The sequence below is a fragment of the Sebastes fasciatus genome, chromosome 2 (genome assembly GCF_043250625.1).
Source record: "Sebastes fasciatus isolate fSebFas1 chromosome 2, fSebFas1.pri, whole genome shotgun sequence".
NCBI lineage: Eukaryota > Metazoa > Chordata > Actinopteri > Perciformes > Sebastidae > Sebastes > Sebastes fasciatus.
This window is the reverse complement of record NC_133796.1, coordinates 22,134,436-22,149,914: the sequence shown is the minus strand read 5'-3', so window position 1 is coordinate 22,149,914 and position 15,479 is coordinate 22,134,436. Positions and strand designations below refer to the sequence as shown.

At 41.9% G+C, this 15,479-nt stretch overlaps 1 protein-coding gene across 11 annotated transcripts in view; it reads right to left on the bottom strand.

The window, feature by feature from the left end:
• Positions 1–704: 704 nt before the first annotated feature.
• The window catches only part of baz2ba (bromodomain adjacent to zinc finger domain, 2Ba), a 69,509-nt gene continuing 54,734 nt past the window's right edge, over positions 705–15,479 (bottom strand). For 2 of the 11 annotated variants that reach the window (XM_074614376.1, XM_074614405.1), the window contains 20 exons: positions 14,923–14,967; positions 14,588–14,620; positions 12,657–12,722; positions 12,207–12,347; positions 11,385–11,639; positions 10,485–10,708; positions 9,862–9,936; positions 9,548–9,779; positions 9,395–9,457; positions 8,635–8,779; positions 7,443–8,254; positions 7,048–7,300; positions 6,638–6,793; positions 6,194–6,354; positions 5,760–6,088; positions 5,051–5,186; positions 4,805–4,951; positions 3,837–4,138; positions 2,304–2,447; positions 705–2,168 (listed from right to left, as the gene is read on the bottom strand). In XM_074614376.1, the coding sequence (XP_074470477.1) occupies positions 2,012–2,168; positions 2,304–2,447; positions 3,837–4,138; positions 4,805–4,951; positions 5,051–5,186; positions 5,760–6,088; positions 6,194–6,354; positions 6,638–6,793; positions 7,048–7,300; positions 7,443–8,254; positions 8,635–8,779; positions 9,395–9,457; positions 9,548–9,779; positions 9,862–9,936; positions 10,485–10,708; positions 11,385–11,639; positions 12,207–12,347; positions 12,657–12,722; positions 14,588–14,620; positions 14,923–14,967 (3,876 nt within the window). In that variant the 3' untranslated portion in view covers positions 705–2,011. The remainder of the gene's footprint in view (positions 2,169–2,303; positions 2,448–3,836; positions 4,139–4,804; positions 4,952–5,050; positions 5,187–5,759; positions 6,089–6,193; positions 6,355–6,637; positions 6,794–7,047; positions 7,301–7,442; positions 8,255–8,634; positions 8,780–9,394; positions 9,458–9,547; positions 9,780–9,861; positions 9,937–10,484; positions 10,709–11,384; positions 11,640–12,206; positions 12,348–12,656; positions 12,723–14,587; positions 14,621–14,922; positions 14,968–15,479) is intronic. The other 9 variants (XM_074614385.1, XM_074614421.1, XM_074614396.1 and 6 more) reach the window with 6 other exon arrangements.

Here is a 15,479-nt window from a genome sequence, read left to right as displayed (position 1 = left end):
AACACTGAGGAGGGGCAATTCTGAATGAAAAATACATTTTCTTTCCAATTTTGTACTTTCTCCTATATATACATTATGCAGGACTTGTACTTGAAATGGGGAATTTCCATCTGAATTTGTCAGCAGATTTCCTCTCTGCTCTACTTCTGCTTTCACTTTGAGAGTTTAAAACTCGCAATCATCAATATTTCAAAATGTCCACATTTTAATGAGCTATCTCTGCTTCTCTAATTCACCACTCATCTTCAATTATTTTAAATTTATCCACTTGAAAATTGTAATTTTCTGGCACGGTAAGTACAGTTTGGATTAAGCTCTGAGGCATTTCCTGCCAACTCCAAACATCTGCACTTGTCAGTTGAATGTTTTTGTCATTCATCTTCACAACTTTATCTTGACTTAATGATATAGGATCTTGACAAGGTTTTTACGTTTGTGTTCATGGTACCAGTTTTTCCATTTGAGATAATAAGTTATTGGATGAACTTTTTATGAACTTTCGACTGTAAAGCTTGAGAAAACATGCCCTTATGAAACAATCTGCACCTTAAAATTAAACTCAGGATGAGATTGTGGTCACAAATGCATACACAATTTCTAATTTGAGAGAATAATAGGAATTATTAATCCACTCATCTACCACAACGCATTTTTATCAAAAGCAGTTCCGTAGGATGGAGTTGAAATAAAACAAGTTGAAGTCATTTACGTTGAAAAACATCCTTTTAATAGGTCCGTGCCACACACTAGTGAAAAATAAAGCTCCTACAAAAGAATGATACTTTTATTCCACAATATCTTAAATAAAGTAACTTCAAGTACTCTTGACTTGGGTACAAAAAAATCTAGCTGCCTCCATCAGGCCACAACACACAGCAAGGTTCAACACAGTGGTTACAAATGGCCTTAGGTCCTCTGTATTGTGGCAGATTACGAGGAAATGCATCATGGAAGCATAACTGAATGCTTGTTGTTCCTTTTTTTCTGCTATGGTGAGGAATGATTTCTGTATCACTGTCCAACTTTGGAGGCCTTGTTGGATTGAAATCATATAAAAAGAAATGATGTTGTCATAAGAATGAAAACTAAAAACGATAACATCCCCTACATGCCCCTGTTGGAAGGGTAGGCACTACCAAGATTAAGGATACCACAGTGTTTGCAGAGGATATGTATATACTGTACAAACAATATTTATGATAATGTTTTCATCACGTTCACTAAAATAGAATGCTACAATCATTCTAAGGCATAAACAATATCTTAATATTCTTAAACAATTTTTACACATCGTTCCAAACAAGACATAATATTGACATTAATAAACAGTATATACACATGAATCACCATTGTCTAACTGTTCCTCTGCTGTTCCTGTAAATAAATGCAGTTTTACAGTTTGAACAAATGAATACAGTCCTCTGATGCCCCAAAGCACTGAACAGTGTAAACAGTTTCTTTTTTCTTGGCTTTGTTTGATATTTGGGAGAAAAATTATAACACAAAGACACATTCCTTTTTTTTTTTAATTCAAAGCAGTTCAGCTGATTCTTCCTTTTCATAGAAAATGAAGTGGACCTTGATTCATAAATAATTATTACAAAATTAAATACATTCACTATAATACGATTAAATAACAAAAGACTATATACAAGTAGTGGAAAGTCTTCTAGCGCAGACACATCAGTGACAGTTGAGGATTAATTCAGTGCAGTGTTCTGAGACAGGGAATGGTATTGCACTACGACACCCCATTTCTCTGGGACTCTTTGGGGCTTTTATCCCTGTTGTAATAAAATCCAGCGCACCTCATGTAACGACTCTTTTTTTTTTTTTTTTTTTTCTAAGGTGACATATGCACACCATGGGTTCCTTATTAAGGATTTGACTTCTTCTTCTTCTTCCATCCTGCAAAGCCACATTCTCCATCATAAAATAAAAATAAAAGTAAAACCTGGTGCTCCGGTATGAAAAGTTGAATGGTGTTTATGGGGAGGATCTGAACAGACGTTTAGTTTGTTTGTTTCAGAAGCTCAGTCCAGCGCTTCTCAAAGAACTTCCTCATGTTATGACCAGCTCGACCAATGTCTGAATTGTCTTCATTGAATTTTTCGCAGTTATCAAAGACCAAGTTGACATCAATGATGAAAGTCTCCAGGTTTTGATACCTGAAATTAAAAAAAAAGAAAGTCTTATGGTGAGATCACATATTGGGGTGCAACTAAAACTTACTCTGACTTCTTTAAATTCTGTGCAAACGTCCTGAAGGCTTAAAGATAAAAACAGAAGTGATGGGAACTTACTGGCTGCTCACAAGCTTCTCACGTATGGTGGAGAAGTCCATCGGTTTCTTGATGACCTTCCTGTAGCCGGGGACCGATTTCTGGTTGACGGGTGTGAGAAAAGGCCATGCATCCTGATGCCGCTCCAACTCAGCAAGGAGTACCCTGTTGAACACACACAAATAAACACACATATGGTTAGACACAGAAAAAGCTGTGGGATTGAGAAGCTGTCTTTCACTGGGAAGTTTATAATTTCTTCTTCCTTTAAAGGAGCAGTGTGTAGGATTTAGTGGCATCTAGTGGTGAGGTTGCAAATTGCAACCAACTGAATACCCCTTCGCTCACCTGTCCCTTTCCAAGCGTGTCGGAAAACTAAGGTGGCCTTCAGGTAACGTAAAAACATAAACCCGCTCTAGAGCCAGTGTTAAGTTTTTCTGCTTTGTGCAACTGTACCTAAGAGAACCCGCTCCCTATGTAGATATGAAGGGCTCATTCTAAGCTAATGAAAACACAACATTTCATAGTTTCAGGTGATTAAACCTGACATTTCTGCCAATAAATCCCCCTAAATCCTACACACTGGACCTTTAAGGCGGCTATAATCAATATTTTCATATTAACATTGGATCAAATGTCGCTCACAGAGAATTATCAACCGACTCTGCAGTTCTACAGAGCATTAGTAGAGTCTTTTAGCTTATTGTTTTGGTTTTGTGACCCTCAAATTCAGTGTTTGTGGTTCACATTTTGGGCCACAGCAGGCTAAAACCCACTGTACTCTACCTGCTCAGCACCAAACAGCAGACAGACACAGTTAGTGACTAGCTGGTGAACATAGCGGAGCATTGAGCTGCTTAAGAGCCAGATATTTCCCTCAGGAGTTGGTAGAGACCAAAACAGAGCTAAAGGAAAGTGAATATTTGATTTATATTCATCAAGTGGACACAAACAGGACTCTTAATGAATGACAATGTTGCTTTGTGTCTACTGGATGGTTAAATAGATCACCACATCAACTTAAACGGTGATGATGATGTCAGTTTTGTGTTTGCAGCTTGTTTCTGCTGCCCCCCAAGTAGAAGTTCAAAGTTTGTATTGGATGCAAGATCTTCTGTGATGTGTGTTTTTATAAGCTGATACTTACAAACACTAGCCAAAAATGAAGACAAAATTTGATTTGTTACAAGACCTTAAATTTCAGGTTTAAGACAAAAAACAATCATATTTACTGATAAAGAGAAAACACATCAGCTCCCTGCAACTTGATACAGTCCCACAGTAGATAACAGCGGCGGCACAAGTGTTTAGAAGGGGGAGATAAATAAGTAAGTAAAACTTAAACTTATATAGCACCTTTTTTAACACACGATACAAAGTGCCTTACAGTACCATCGGTACAAAAAACACAAATACCAAGCACAAAGTGCATCAAAAGAACACAGGAAGCAATCAGTTACCACACAGATCAACCCTTAAACTTGAACAATGATTATAGAGTTATAATGAAGGATTCAACAGAAAGACGAGTGTGAACAAGCCAGAGACACATACCTGCATAATCCCAGGTCCCTGTTGTTGTCTCTAGCTGTCTTGGCTCTCTTCACACATACAGGGGTCTCCTGATTGGCTGCTGGCAGAGCAGGTGAGCTCTCCTCTGTTTTCCTCTTCCTGCTGGTGTCTTTTGCTGCTTTCTTGGGCGTGTTGCTGGCGCTGGGCGGGTCGTCCTCCGATGCTTCTCCGGTACCTGCCTGCTTCCCGTTCTTCTTCCCCTCTCCACCTTTCTTACCACCTCCTCCGCTGGATGCTACTGGTTTGCTGGGAGGTTTTTTGTTTTTGGGAGATGGACCACTTGCCTGCACAGAGTAAATAATGCATTCTCTGAAGACTGGTGCAATTAAAACTAATCGTATAGTGTTAATATTGGCCTTTTCTAAACTATTAGTTCAATTTGTCATATCTTAGACCACCAACATTACTGAGTTTCCTCCCTGACCACATCTCCATAAAAACATCCTGTTAAGCTTGAAATAAAAACAGGTGTTTCTCAGATTGTTATGAATATGAATGGAGAGTTTTATTGTCACTTAACGGGATAAATGCCAAATCCATGCTGCAGGCAATAAAAGTTGGGAGGAAACGCAATAAAATGGGAAATGTATAATCCTCACAGTTGTTTTGAAGGCTGGGGACTATCTCGCCCTCCTCTCATCTTTCTATTGTGCACTTTAAAATAAAGGTGTAAAAAAAAAAAAAAATACTTAAAAAAAGAATTCTTTGAGCATGAAAATAGTTAGATTTAAAGTGAGTAAAGTCCATCGACAATTTTAATACAAAAATATATGTTTTGGCTGTCAAACACCAACATTGGCAAATGCTGTATATGGTGTGGATATTGTCCAACATTTCTAAATTACAGAGGTGTGAATCAAAAGGAAAACATGCACCAACACTTTGCTAGATTCTCTCTACAAGCGATCAACCGCTGAGAGATGACAATGCATTATAAGTGGCGCTGATACCTTGGATATGCAGGCCGGGCAGTACCAGTCTCCCTCTGGGATACTGGTGATCTTGGGTTTGTGACAGTAAGTGTGGCAGCCTTTGTCACAGCCGTCACACAGCAGGAGGAGGTCCTCGTTATCTCCCTTCCTGCACATCTGACAGTACTAAAAAACAACAACAGTGCATCCATTAAAAACAACCGTACACTTCCTGAGCAGAGTTTGTTTTTAATTAGCGGGGTGGAAATACAGTATACTGCTCACCACTTTCATGATGGACCTCTCCCAGGCGATAGACTTCTGCAGTTGCTGGATGCACATGGCCAACTGGGCAGCACTACGCACTTCAGTCAGGGCCTTCCTCCACACCTTCATACCATGGGCCACCTCCTCCTCACCGCTGAGAGAAGATAATGAGGAATGATGAGTGAATATGTGGGTGTATTTTACACACACACACACTCGAAGCAGTAAACTGTATCAGTTGAACCGGCCGCCAACAAGACAGCAGGCCATAAAGAGCTCCAGCTGTGCAGAAACAGGCATGAGGATTTGGGGGGTGTAGAGCGCTGAGGAGAGGCACACACCAATTTTGTTATGTTACGGGGAAGTTCATGCAGAAAGAGTGAAAACCTGTGAAAGTGTATACTGTACAGTGGGAGACGTGAGTATGCCCATAACCAAGGTTACTGATGCACAACACCATGCAGATGACTGCAGAAGAAAACAAGCCAGTAAACCAGTAAACAATGCCTGTACAGGAAATGAAATTGAGAGCAGTCCCCCACCTCACCCAAGAGACTGCACAAGACCAAAGAAACAAACGAAAATGCAACAAGCCACCACAGAAATCTGCTGCGAAAGCAGCAAAGACCCTCACTGGTTGAGTAGTATGGGAAACATAAAGCACACACAGAGAGAGGAAAGGGTCTTAGTGGGAAAGTGGGGAGCTTTGGTTGGAGAAATGACCTACCCTTCCCTGTCAGCACTAGTGGATGGGGCGGGGGCAGGGACAGTGACCGTACCCACATTATCCAGCCTGATCTGAATGGTGGTACCTAAGGGGCTCCTCAGGTACCTTCTCTCGATGTTGCGCTCCAGATCAGCCAGACGTGTCACTGCTATGTCCAGCGGGTTGTCCAGGTGACGCATCACCCCGCCCTTCTCCCCCCGCTCATCCGGATGCTCCTTAGAGTCCTTGTCTCCCGCGTTTGCAGACGTTGGCGTTGATTTGGAGAGGGGTTTGTGCTCGTAATACACCAGGTCCTCTCGCTCAGATTGAGGGTCCGGAAATGTCCAGCCCTGGAAGAGGAAATCAGCTGTTCAGGCTTTTGGCCTCTGATCACACCACTCCACATGTTTCTTACACCGCTAACAAACTGTGTAATGTTTGTGTTAGTGTTTTACCTTGACCTGCAGGCTGGCTGCGGTGACCTTCCTCTCCAGCTCCTCTACCTGCTGCAGCACGGCGATGTCCATCTCCATCGCCTGCTCCTCGACACACCAGCCCCGTACTGACTCCACACTGACCTGGCTCTCCTCCAGCTCACGCAGCTCTATCATGGCCACTAGATGAACGACATAAGAGGCATCAGCAGTCAGCCATGAATACACACACAAACACGCTCGCCGATGCAGGTAAACACATGAGCAACGTAGCCAAACATCCACAGATATTTATGCAGCGCGGTCATAAATAATACAGTGTTTGCAGTGTATTCAGGGATCATCAAGGGCATGCTTATAAGTTTGAACATCAGCACACCAAATCTGTATCCATTGCTAAAAAATCATCTACTTTTTACATATATACAGTGATTATGTGGTCTGAAGCAGTGTTGAAGCACTTACCGTCTCTGTGTTTGGTGCAGACCTGGGGGATGATCTCTGTGTATTTCTGTATTTGCCTCTGGAGGCCCTTCTCTCTCATCCCTCGGCTGTGGAGAGCGCTGGCTAAAGCCCTCAGCTGCTCGATGTCTGACACCCGCCACCACCCTGTCAGCATCTCTGAGACAATGAGCACAAACAGACACGTAAACTACAAGACACTGAGCATACATCACTGCAAAAAGGTGCTTCATTCAGCTATGTTATACCCAAATGAAATTGCGTACAGCGGAGCAGAACGTTCCCTAATCCAATTATCTTGGATTATTCAGGCAAGTGAAAGTTTTTCAGGCAGGTGAATTCTTTTCAATTAAAAAACGGGGGTTGATTATGGCCTCAACTTTAATTTCTCTTGATGCTTTTTGGTCACTCACCGTCTGGAATAGGCCGAGGTGTAGCGTGGTCCAGGGATTTGGGCATCTCCAGGGCAGGAGAGGGCATGGATGAGGTTTTCTCGATACAAGGTAGAGGTGATTCACTCTTGCTGGAGACACTTGCTGCTGTGTTGCCCTCCAGAGAGTGACCCATCATGGGATTAGGGCTGCTGCACAGAGGCAGGCTGGGACTTATCATGCCACAGGGCCAGCTTCCAAAAGAAACTCCTAGCAATGAGGCACCTGACTTCACCTAGGGAGAGAAGAGGAAAAACAAAAGGGTGAGGGAGGTGGAGGAGAACTTAACTGAGAGTCACGGGTTAGGTGATCTGGTACATGGGAGAAATAACTGTACACAACACAGCTATCTACTTGTGCCCGGCCAGCAGCCTCACCTGCAGGGCTGATAGCGGGTAGTTGAGGAGACCAGCTGGGTGGTGCGGGCTGGCGGAGGCTGAGGCAGCAGAAGGGGTTAGAGGCAGGGCAGGGGACTGAGGTGGGGATCTGGGCCTGGCTGGCATGGAGGACGCCTGGGGAGACACACGGGGCGCTCCCGGAGGAGGTGTTGTGATGGAAGTGAGGTCACAGGGGTTGCGAGGGAGCAGACTGAACCAGTGTCCGCTCCTCTCCGTCAGGACTCTGAGTAGCTGGTCGTTGGCTTGGAATGCGAGGTACGGAGACAGAGCAGAGGAGGAGGTTGGAGGAGTGTTCCCTGGGCTTTCACGTGGGGCTGGCAGGCACGGGACAGATAAAGAGGTGGAGGCTGGGGCAGGGATGTTTGTAGTGTCATTAGTGGTCACCATGGAGGGGGTTGTTGCTACTGCCGGCTCAGAGGTATTGCGAGTGGGGGAGGATGATGTTACTGTGGTCGTGGCAACGGGAGTGCCCACGGGGCTCGTGCCGTTTTGCCTCACATGGGGACTCTCCTTGTCCTCTGCCATCACAGTTTCTTTGCCAACGTCCTTGCTGATGTCCCGGAATGTGCACAATTTGGATACACAGCCTGGCTGTTGGTAGAAGAGGGCGTTTTTCTTCCCCTCCTTTTCCTCCTCTTTCTCGTGCTCCAAGCCTCGCATTCGAACGCTCTGCCCATCGAGGTTGGCGGGTTTCTCCGTCTGCAACTCGATCTCCTGAGGTTCCTCTTTGACCTTGACCTCCTCTGCTGCTCTCCTCCTCCTCTGTCGCTCCTCCTCCAGTTCCTCTGGAGCTGCAGGGAAATAAGAGAGCGTACTGTCAGTGGAGCTGAAAACACAACTGGTTGATATTAAAACTGAGAGCTGATTATTCTGTAAAATTATTCCATACTGCTATTTTACTATTATAGTTTACAGATGCAATCTCAAATTAGTCGTAGAGAATTAAGATGAAGTAAAACATCATCAGCATATTTCACACTGCCAAAAACAGCTGAACATGCAGCTAAGCAGATGTATTTAAAACATTTTTTCCTTCCCCTCAACATCAAACCTGATGATTTTATTTTCCAGACTGAGTGGGCATAAAAATGTGCTTTGCAATCAGATGAGAAAATTGAAGCATCTAAGCATAACAGTTCATCAAACTTAGTATGTGTTTTAGTGTAACTACCTTCTCCGCTCTCCATGGCTTCAATGAAGACCCCTCCACAGTGGGGAAGGACCCAGTACCGGCGACGGTAGCGGTCCTGGCCGTACATCATGGAGCGCAGAGAATGGGATATTTCAAACAGCTTTCTTCTGGTCTGATGATGTTGCTGCAACGGAACGAAACATACTCTGTGACATTAGTTTCATCTATACACCTTCAGGAAAACAAAAGACATGTATGCTACCTCGTGTCCTTTTTGTAATCACTGTGATATATTAAGCATTACATGCTATGCTAATGAGGTAATTTATTAAACTAATTAATGCCTTCATTAGCAAATAGCCCTATGTCAGCGTTCATGTTCATAAAATGTACAAAACAAATGGTTGTTTTCAATACACACTGTACATCAAAGCGGTTAAAGGTTGTAGCTATTTTTATCATTTTCCATAATCTGATCTATCATATTGAGTGTGATGGGTGTTACCTCTTATTTATTGCATTAAATTGTATTTAAAAATAACATATCTTTATGGCAACATACAGGGAAGTCCTGCATTACCATGTACAACAAAACCCAGCAATATTACTCCACGTTTCTGTGATTTATCTCTTCGTAGTTGCTTCCCCAAGAGACTTTTTTTATCTCACAGTGTCCCATTTTTTAATCACACATTATCAGTGTCAACCAACCATGCATTCATTTTCTAATGCCTTATACATTTATGTTAATGGGTATTAACTTTGTCACAGCACTTGTACATCTTCAAGACGAACATACCTTGGCTAATTTCTCTATCTGCTTCTCCAGTTCATCCAGACTGGTGGCTTGGTCGACGTCATCCTGACAGGACGGAACAAATACAGTCAATGTCTGTGAGCAACCCTCAAACGTCAGTTTTGATAATGGATCTATGCTGTTGTTTTTTTTTACCTCATCATATGTCTCCACTTTTTTAACCTTCTTCATTTCTTCCTCCTCCTCCTCATCGTCGTCTTCCGCCGGGTCATCACTGTCATCATCCTCCTCATCATCGTCGTCGCTGTCTGCACCTAGTTTCCTCTTGCGTTTGGCGGCAGAGGACGGAGTGCCGATGGACTGGTTCTCGTCAACACCCATGCTGGCCTCCCTCCTCCCAGTGCGTTTGGCATAAATGGTCCTCAACCTGCAATAAACACACACAGGTTCAGAGGGATAGTGTACAAAGAATCAAAGCATTGTTTTTTTTAGGATTAAAGAAAACTTACTTCTTCAGTTTTCCCTCCATAATGATCTTGTCCTTCCTCATGTTTGACATCTGATCCAGGCTCTTGTCAATCTCACTTGAAGAGGAAACACAATTATGTCAGTTACAGTTGTGCTTATATAATAAACGTCCATGTTTTTGGTATTCTCAGAAAGTAATAGCAAATATATTGAGTAAAAGATAAGAGCTCAGGGAGGCTTGAAACTATCTACAGCCGAAATAAAAAGTTTAATAAGCTGGTATCCCGGAGCACAAATTAATACTTGCATAATTTCCTTACAATCAAAAGGACTCTACTGCAAATTACTGCAGTGCTCCCTACTGCAGCTTTATTAAGTGTTTTCCACTGCGTCTATAAAACACACCATTATTGGCTAATGAATAACTTGAGTGTTAAGCAATATAAAAGCACGCAGAGAGCGTGGTAGATGAATATATTCTTTCAGTGAGTGGTTGGTGAATAGGAGTGTTGGATTTCTAATTTTATATTTTTAATTATGTGAATCCAGAGGTAGAGGAAGTATCATAGACCACTTTATAACCATCCAACAATGTGACACAGAGTATTTTAACAGAATAAGTACAGTGCTCAGTTGGATAGTCAGTTTCAGCTGCTTCTCCTACCTGATAACAGCTCTGCTGCAGGCCAGCTCGTTGGCCAGGAAGCCCAGGATTGAGGCCTTCTGGGCTGGCGTGTGGGCCTGGAAGGCCTTGGTTTTCAGACTGAGGGCCAGAGGGGCCATTTCTGTATTGGCACAATGGGCTCCCATGTACATCTGTAACACCTCAGACACATTATCCCTGTTGATGCCAACGTTGGTCAGGTGGTCCCCCAGCATGGTTTTTGTCTGATAGAGAAGGAAAGGACAACCAAAACGTAAAGTTGATGAACACTTCCTTGATGACTTTAAGTTGACTGAATATGCATTTATTCACAATGCATTCTTAAAACTTAAATCTAAACACTAAACTAGGGCTGAACGATTTTGAAAAAATATCTAATTGAGATTATTTTGACTGATATTGCAATTGCGATATGATTTGCGATATTAGAGGGAATGATCATTTTTAGATCATTATTCTTGGTCTTTTACGCCTTTATTTTTGACAGTGAAAGTAAAAAAAACAATCCTATATACTATTATTAATATCAACGTACCAAATGTAAAAGTACTAATGATAAAGACTAGTCCTATTCAGAGTAAATGAGTGACTGGTGCATTAATCTTTAAGAGATATTTTAAGATTGTAGGTGCTTTAGTAGGTGCACGGTCTAAATACTACATATGTTGATTCATATTTTAAATCTAGGCAATGTAGCATATTTACTGACTTTATGATACGTTTGGCATGTAAAACAATATATAACAATACGAATAAATGTTATGTATTATAATGCTTTAAACTGAAACTACCACATAAAACAATAAGTGCCATATTTCCCTTTTGGGTGTAATTATCCAGTTGGCTCCACTGGTTCATAATTATACAATTCATGCATTAATGAACTTTGACCTAGCTCACCCTTTGTCCAGGTGGCAAACCAGGATCACAGACCGCCAGAGAAAGCAGTTTAACCAGAAGGTCTTGGACCTGGCCCATGCTGTCCCCCACGTTGAGCAAGCCCTCCTGCAACATGCCCAGGGTAGGCACATCCGAATTCAAATCAAGCCCCAAAACCTTCCCGAAACCTCGCAGGAACTGCATCAGCATCAGGCAGTCTGAAACGGCGCATCCTGGTAGGATGAGTCCAGGAATCCGGGAGAACTCAGGGAGAGGCTGCACAAAGGAAAGTGGGTAACATTAGGATTATTGTTGTATGTGTTACTGTGAGAGACATTAAATCCCAATTTGGACATTTAAACAGCTGTGGGGAAACGGGAGACAAGCTGTCATTATATCTCACACCTGTTGACTGTTATCAAGATGGTGCTTTCCAGTTTATATTGAGGACTGCTTGTTGTCTACATGATGCAGTACTCTCCTTTTACCACTTGAGGGCACACACCTCCACACATAAAAATGCTCAGTATCATGTGGTCTTAGTAAGTACAGACCCTCAAGAAAATGTTAAATGTATTATTATTATTATTATTATTATTAATAATAATAATAATAATAATAATAATTATAATAATTATAATAATATTAATAATAGCTGATAGGAATTTTGTGACTGTGCCACCCCCCTACTTTAAGTCAATGTATTTAAAAGACCTTAAATGAGAAAAACTGACAATCTACAGTACATCAAAGTGTGTATGGACTAGATTTTTATTATTATGTTTTTTTGGTGATAAACTTTACACCCACAGCACTGGCCGGAGGAGCTACTATCTTAACTACCTGGTGATCAGACAGACACATGTCTTCATTTGGCTTCTTCAGTTCCCTCGCTATCTCCAGCTCCAGCCTCCGTTGCTCCAGTTTACGCTCTTTGTTCAGGCGCTTCTCATCCCTTTTCTCCTGCCGCAAGCGCTCACGCTCCTGGAGAGTCCAAAATTCAAGAGAGCATTAAGGAAGCAAAGTGTGTGTGTGCATTTGTGTGTGAGCGTGAAAACAGACAAGAAGGTTTACTTGACTTTGCTGAGCAGTATTAGAATTCAGCCTAATGCTGCTGTGCATTCAAAAGAAAAGTGCTTGAGGGCCAGAATCTTTTGACTTGGTAAGTGTGTAGAAAAAAAAAATGAATGGAGGGAAAGAGCGCACAAAAAGGAGAGAAAGCGGGAATCCATCCAGGGAATAATGACTTGGGCTCTTTTTATGGAGTGGACTGTCTGTGTGCATAACGGCTACCTCTGCTTTCTTGCGAGCCTCAACAGCCTTCATCAGCATTACATGTTGCCTCCTCCTCTCCCTCTCCTAGAGTGGCAAAAACACAGGCACATTAACAAGCACACATTGCACATGCAGCACTCAAGGTCGACTAAATTTAGTATGCATTAATGTAAAAAACTGCGATGCACTAAATTCAATAGAGGCACCATACTTGAACAAACACAAAACGGATGCTTCACATGTATACACTTTCACATGTATGGTGGAAGCATTAAGTGAAGAGTAACAGTAATACGATGACAACCAAAAAGCAACACAAAGATGCGGTACAAAGTAGATGTGATGACAGGCTCAAAAAAGAGAAGCAGCTGGAATCGGTGGCGGCGCCTCTATAAACTAAAGCTGACACAACAAAAGCAACAAAATGCTGGTTGCCAGAAGTCTTCTGACGTGCCACGTTGGCATGATCAAAATAATAAATTCTATTACACGAGTCAATGCTAATGCTTTTTTTTTGACACATCATTCCCATAATATTTGGTGAGGGGACGACAAATAGGAATAGATGGTAAAGACTGGCTACAAACGGAGCAGTTCCACTTCAGTGGTTTTGGCAGCGTAAGTATTAGCACAGTATGTGACTGCTGAGGATGAGACATCTATGTTGTTCTTTGGTGCATGATACACAGTCTACTGCGAAAGGGCACAGGAATCACCGGTGACTGACTATCGTTTTATTTGATCTCTTTAGGTTTCCCGCTCCACCGTATCAGACTGTCATTCCCTCTGTGATCCAACAGAAAGACACACAATTGCCACTATTAGGGCTTGCCAAGGACATTTCCAGCACACAGTGACTAAAACGGGCTGTTTGTGAGGATTGTTTTGTCATTGTGATAAACAAAACAGGCTCGATGCCAAGCACTCTGCTACAATACTTCTATGTCCTTATTGGTTTGATTTATCTACAAATGGAAAACTTCAAAAAGGACACAGAGACTGTGGCATTCAGCTTGTTTCTTGCTTTCCAAATCATCAAATACACTGAATGTGTTGAGGGATATTATGATAACAAGCTGCAGTAAATCAAAAGCAATGCAATTGACAACCGTAAATACCAGGATTATTTCATGTATCTAAATTTGCTCCGAGTGAAGGCACAAGGGGTTAAATGCAACAATCGGCTCAGAGTCCACTGTGAAACAGATAGGCAGACCTTTAGATTCAGCTGTGACTGTGTATGAGTGAGAAGGGCTACAAGCAGGACAGCCAGGCCAAAATAAAATACTACGCAGAATCATGTTTGTCCCCGTGGTGGAATTAATCATGTTGTTGTTCTACAGTCGATCAGGTCTATTTTCAAGCAAAAAAATGGGGGGAAATCTGCCTGGAAGTATCTCCACCATAAAGACAAAATGATTCTCAGTAGCTGTTTTCATTTGTTTGTGCAGAGTACAGGAACAGTGAATGACAGAGAGGCTGGGATGGGGCAGGTTAAAGTCCAACACTCTGTGGACGGCAGAACAGATGCACGGACGAACAGACACAAACTCAATGTCTGAAATCGTCAAGCACTCATGGGGTAACACAAGCTACTCCAATACAACAGTTAGACAATGTATGTGATGGATGGAAACTCCTCGAGTGCACTTTGAGACAGTGAGTGTGGATTGGCTAGCGGTCTTTGCAATGCATTCTGAGTAGAAGGGGGGAGGATTGGGGGAGGGGGACAGAAGCTGCCTGGCCACCGTGACAGGGTCAGTTGTCCCTCAGGACGAGCAGATGGAGGCAGCATACTGACTCTTTTTCTCTTTTGTTGGTTTTGCTGGAAAGCCATGCAGAAGAATGTAGTATGACAGCAGCCAGTGCTACACTTAATGCATTGCTATGACAACCATAACACAACCAGTTACACGATGCAGGTGTTAGATGTACAAAAATAAACATACCCATACCATATCTAGTCTATGCCTCTCCAACTCCTGGCAGAGAGAGTTGGCAAAATATTATGGAACAGAAATAATATCCAAATACCAAAAAAAGCATGGCGTTTAATAAAGAGAAAGACTTTCATTAAATAGATGTAATTAAGCACATTTATATATATATATGTATATACACTCACACATGCCTTGTATTGAAATGCACATAGATGCACAAATACACTTACGCTCACACATTCACACACACATTCACACCTGTCAAATTCAAGTGTAGTTTGAGGTTTTATTCAGCAGTAACTATTACGTTCAAGAGGCAGAGCGAGTTGTGAGTGAGTGCCTACCTGGTGTTTGAGAATCTCTGCCTGGTGTCTCCTCAATTCTTTCTCCTTGAAGGCAAGAAAGAGAAGATGAGGGGAAAATCAATATGCTTCCATTGTGCCAATATCATGAAAATCACTACTGACTGATGAAATTTCAGCCCATTTCAACGGGCCACTACCGTTTTATTGCCAGCTACTTCTTAAGTGGAAAAGAGCCCACTCCACGGTACATATGAAATAATCCAATTAACGTGATTTTGATTTAAAACAAAAAAACGGTTCAACATTTTTAGAGCTGCGACGATTAATCAAGTAATAGATAAGTTGTCAACTACTACTTTGATAATCAATTAATTGGTTTGAGTATTTTTTTAAGAAAAAAAAGTAAAAATTCTTTGATTCCAGCTTTCCAGATTTTTTTGGTTTCTTTACTCCTCTATGTCAGTAAACTGAATATCTTTGAATTGTGGACAAAAACAAGAAACACTGATCGACATTTTTCACCATTTTCTGACGTTTCATAGACCAAACAACTAATCGATTAATCGAGAAAATAATCGACAGATTAATCGGCAACG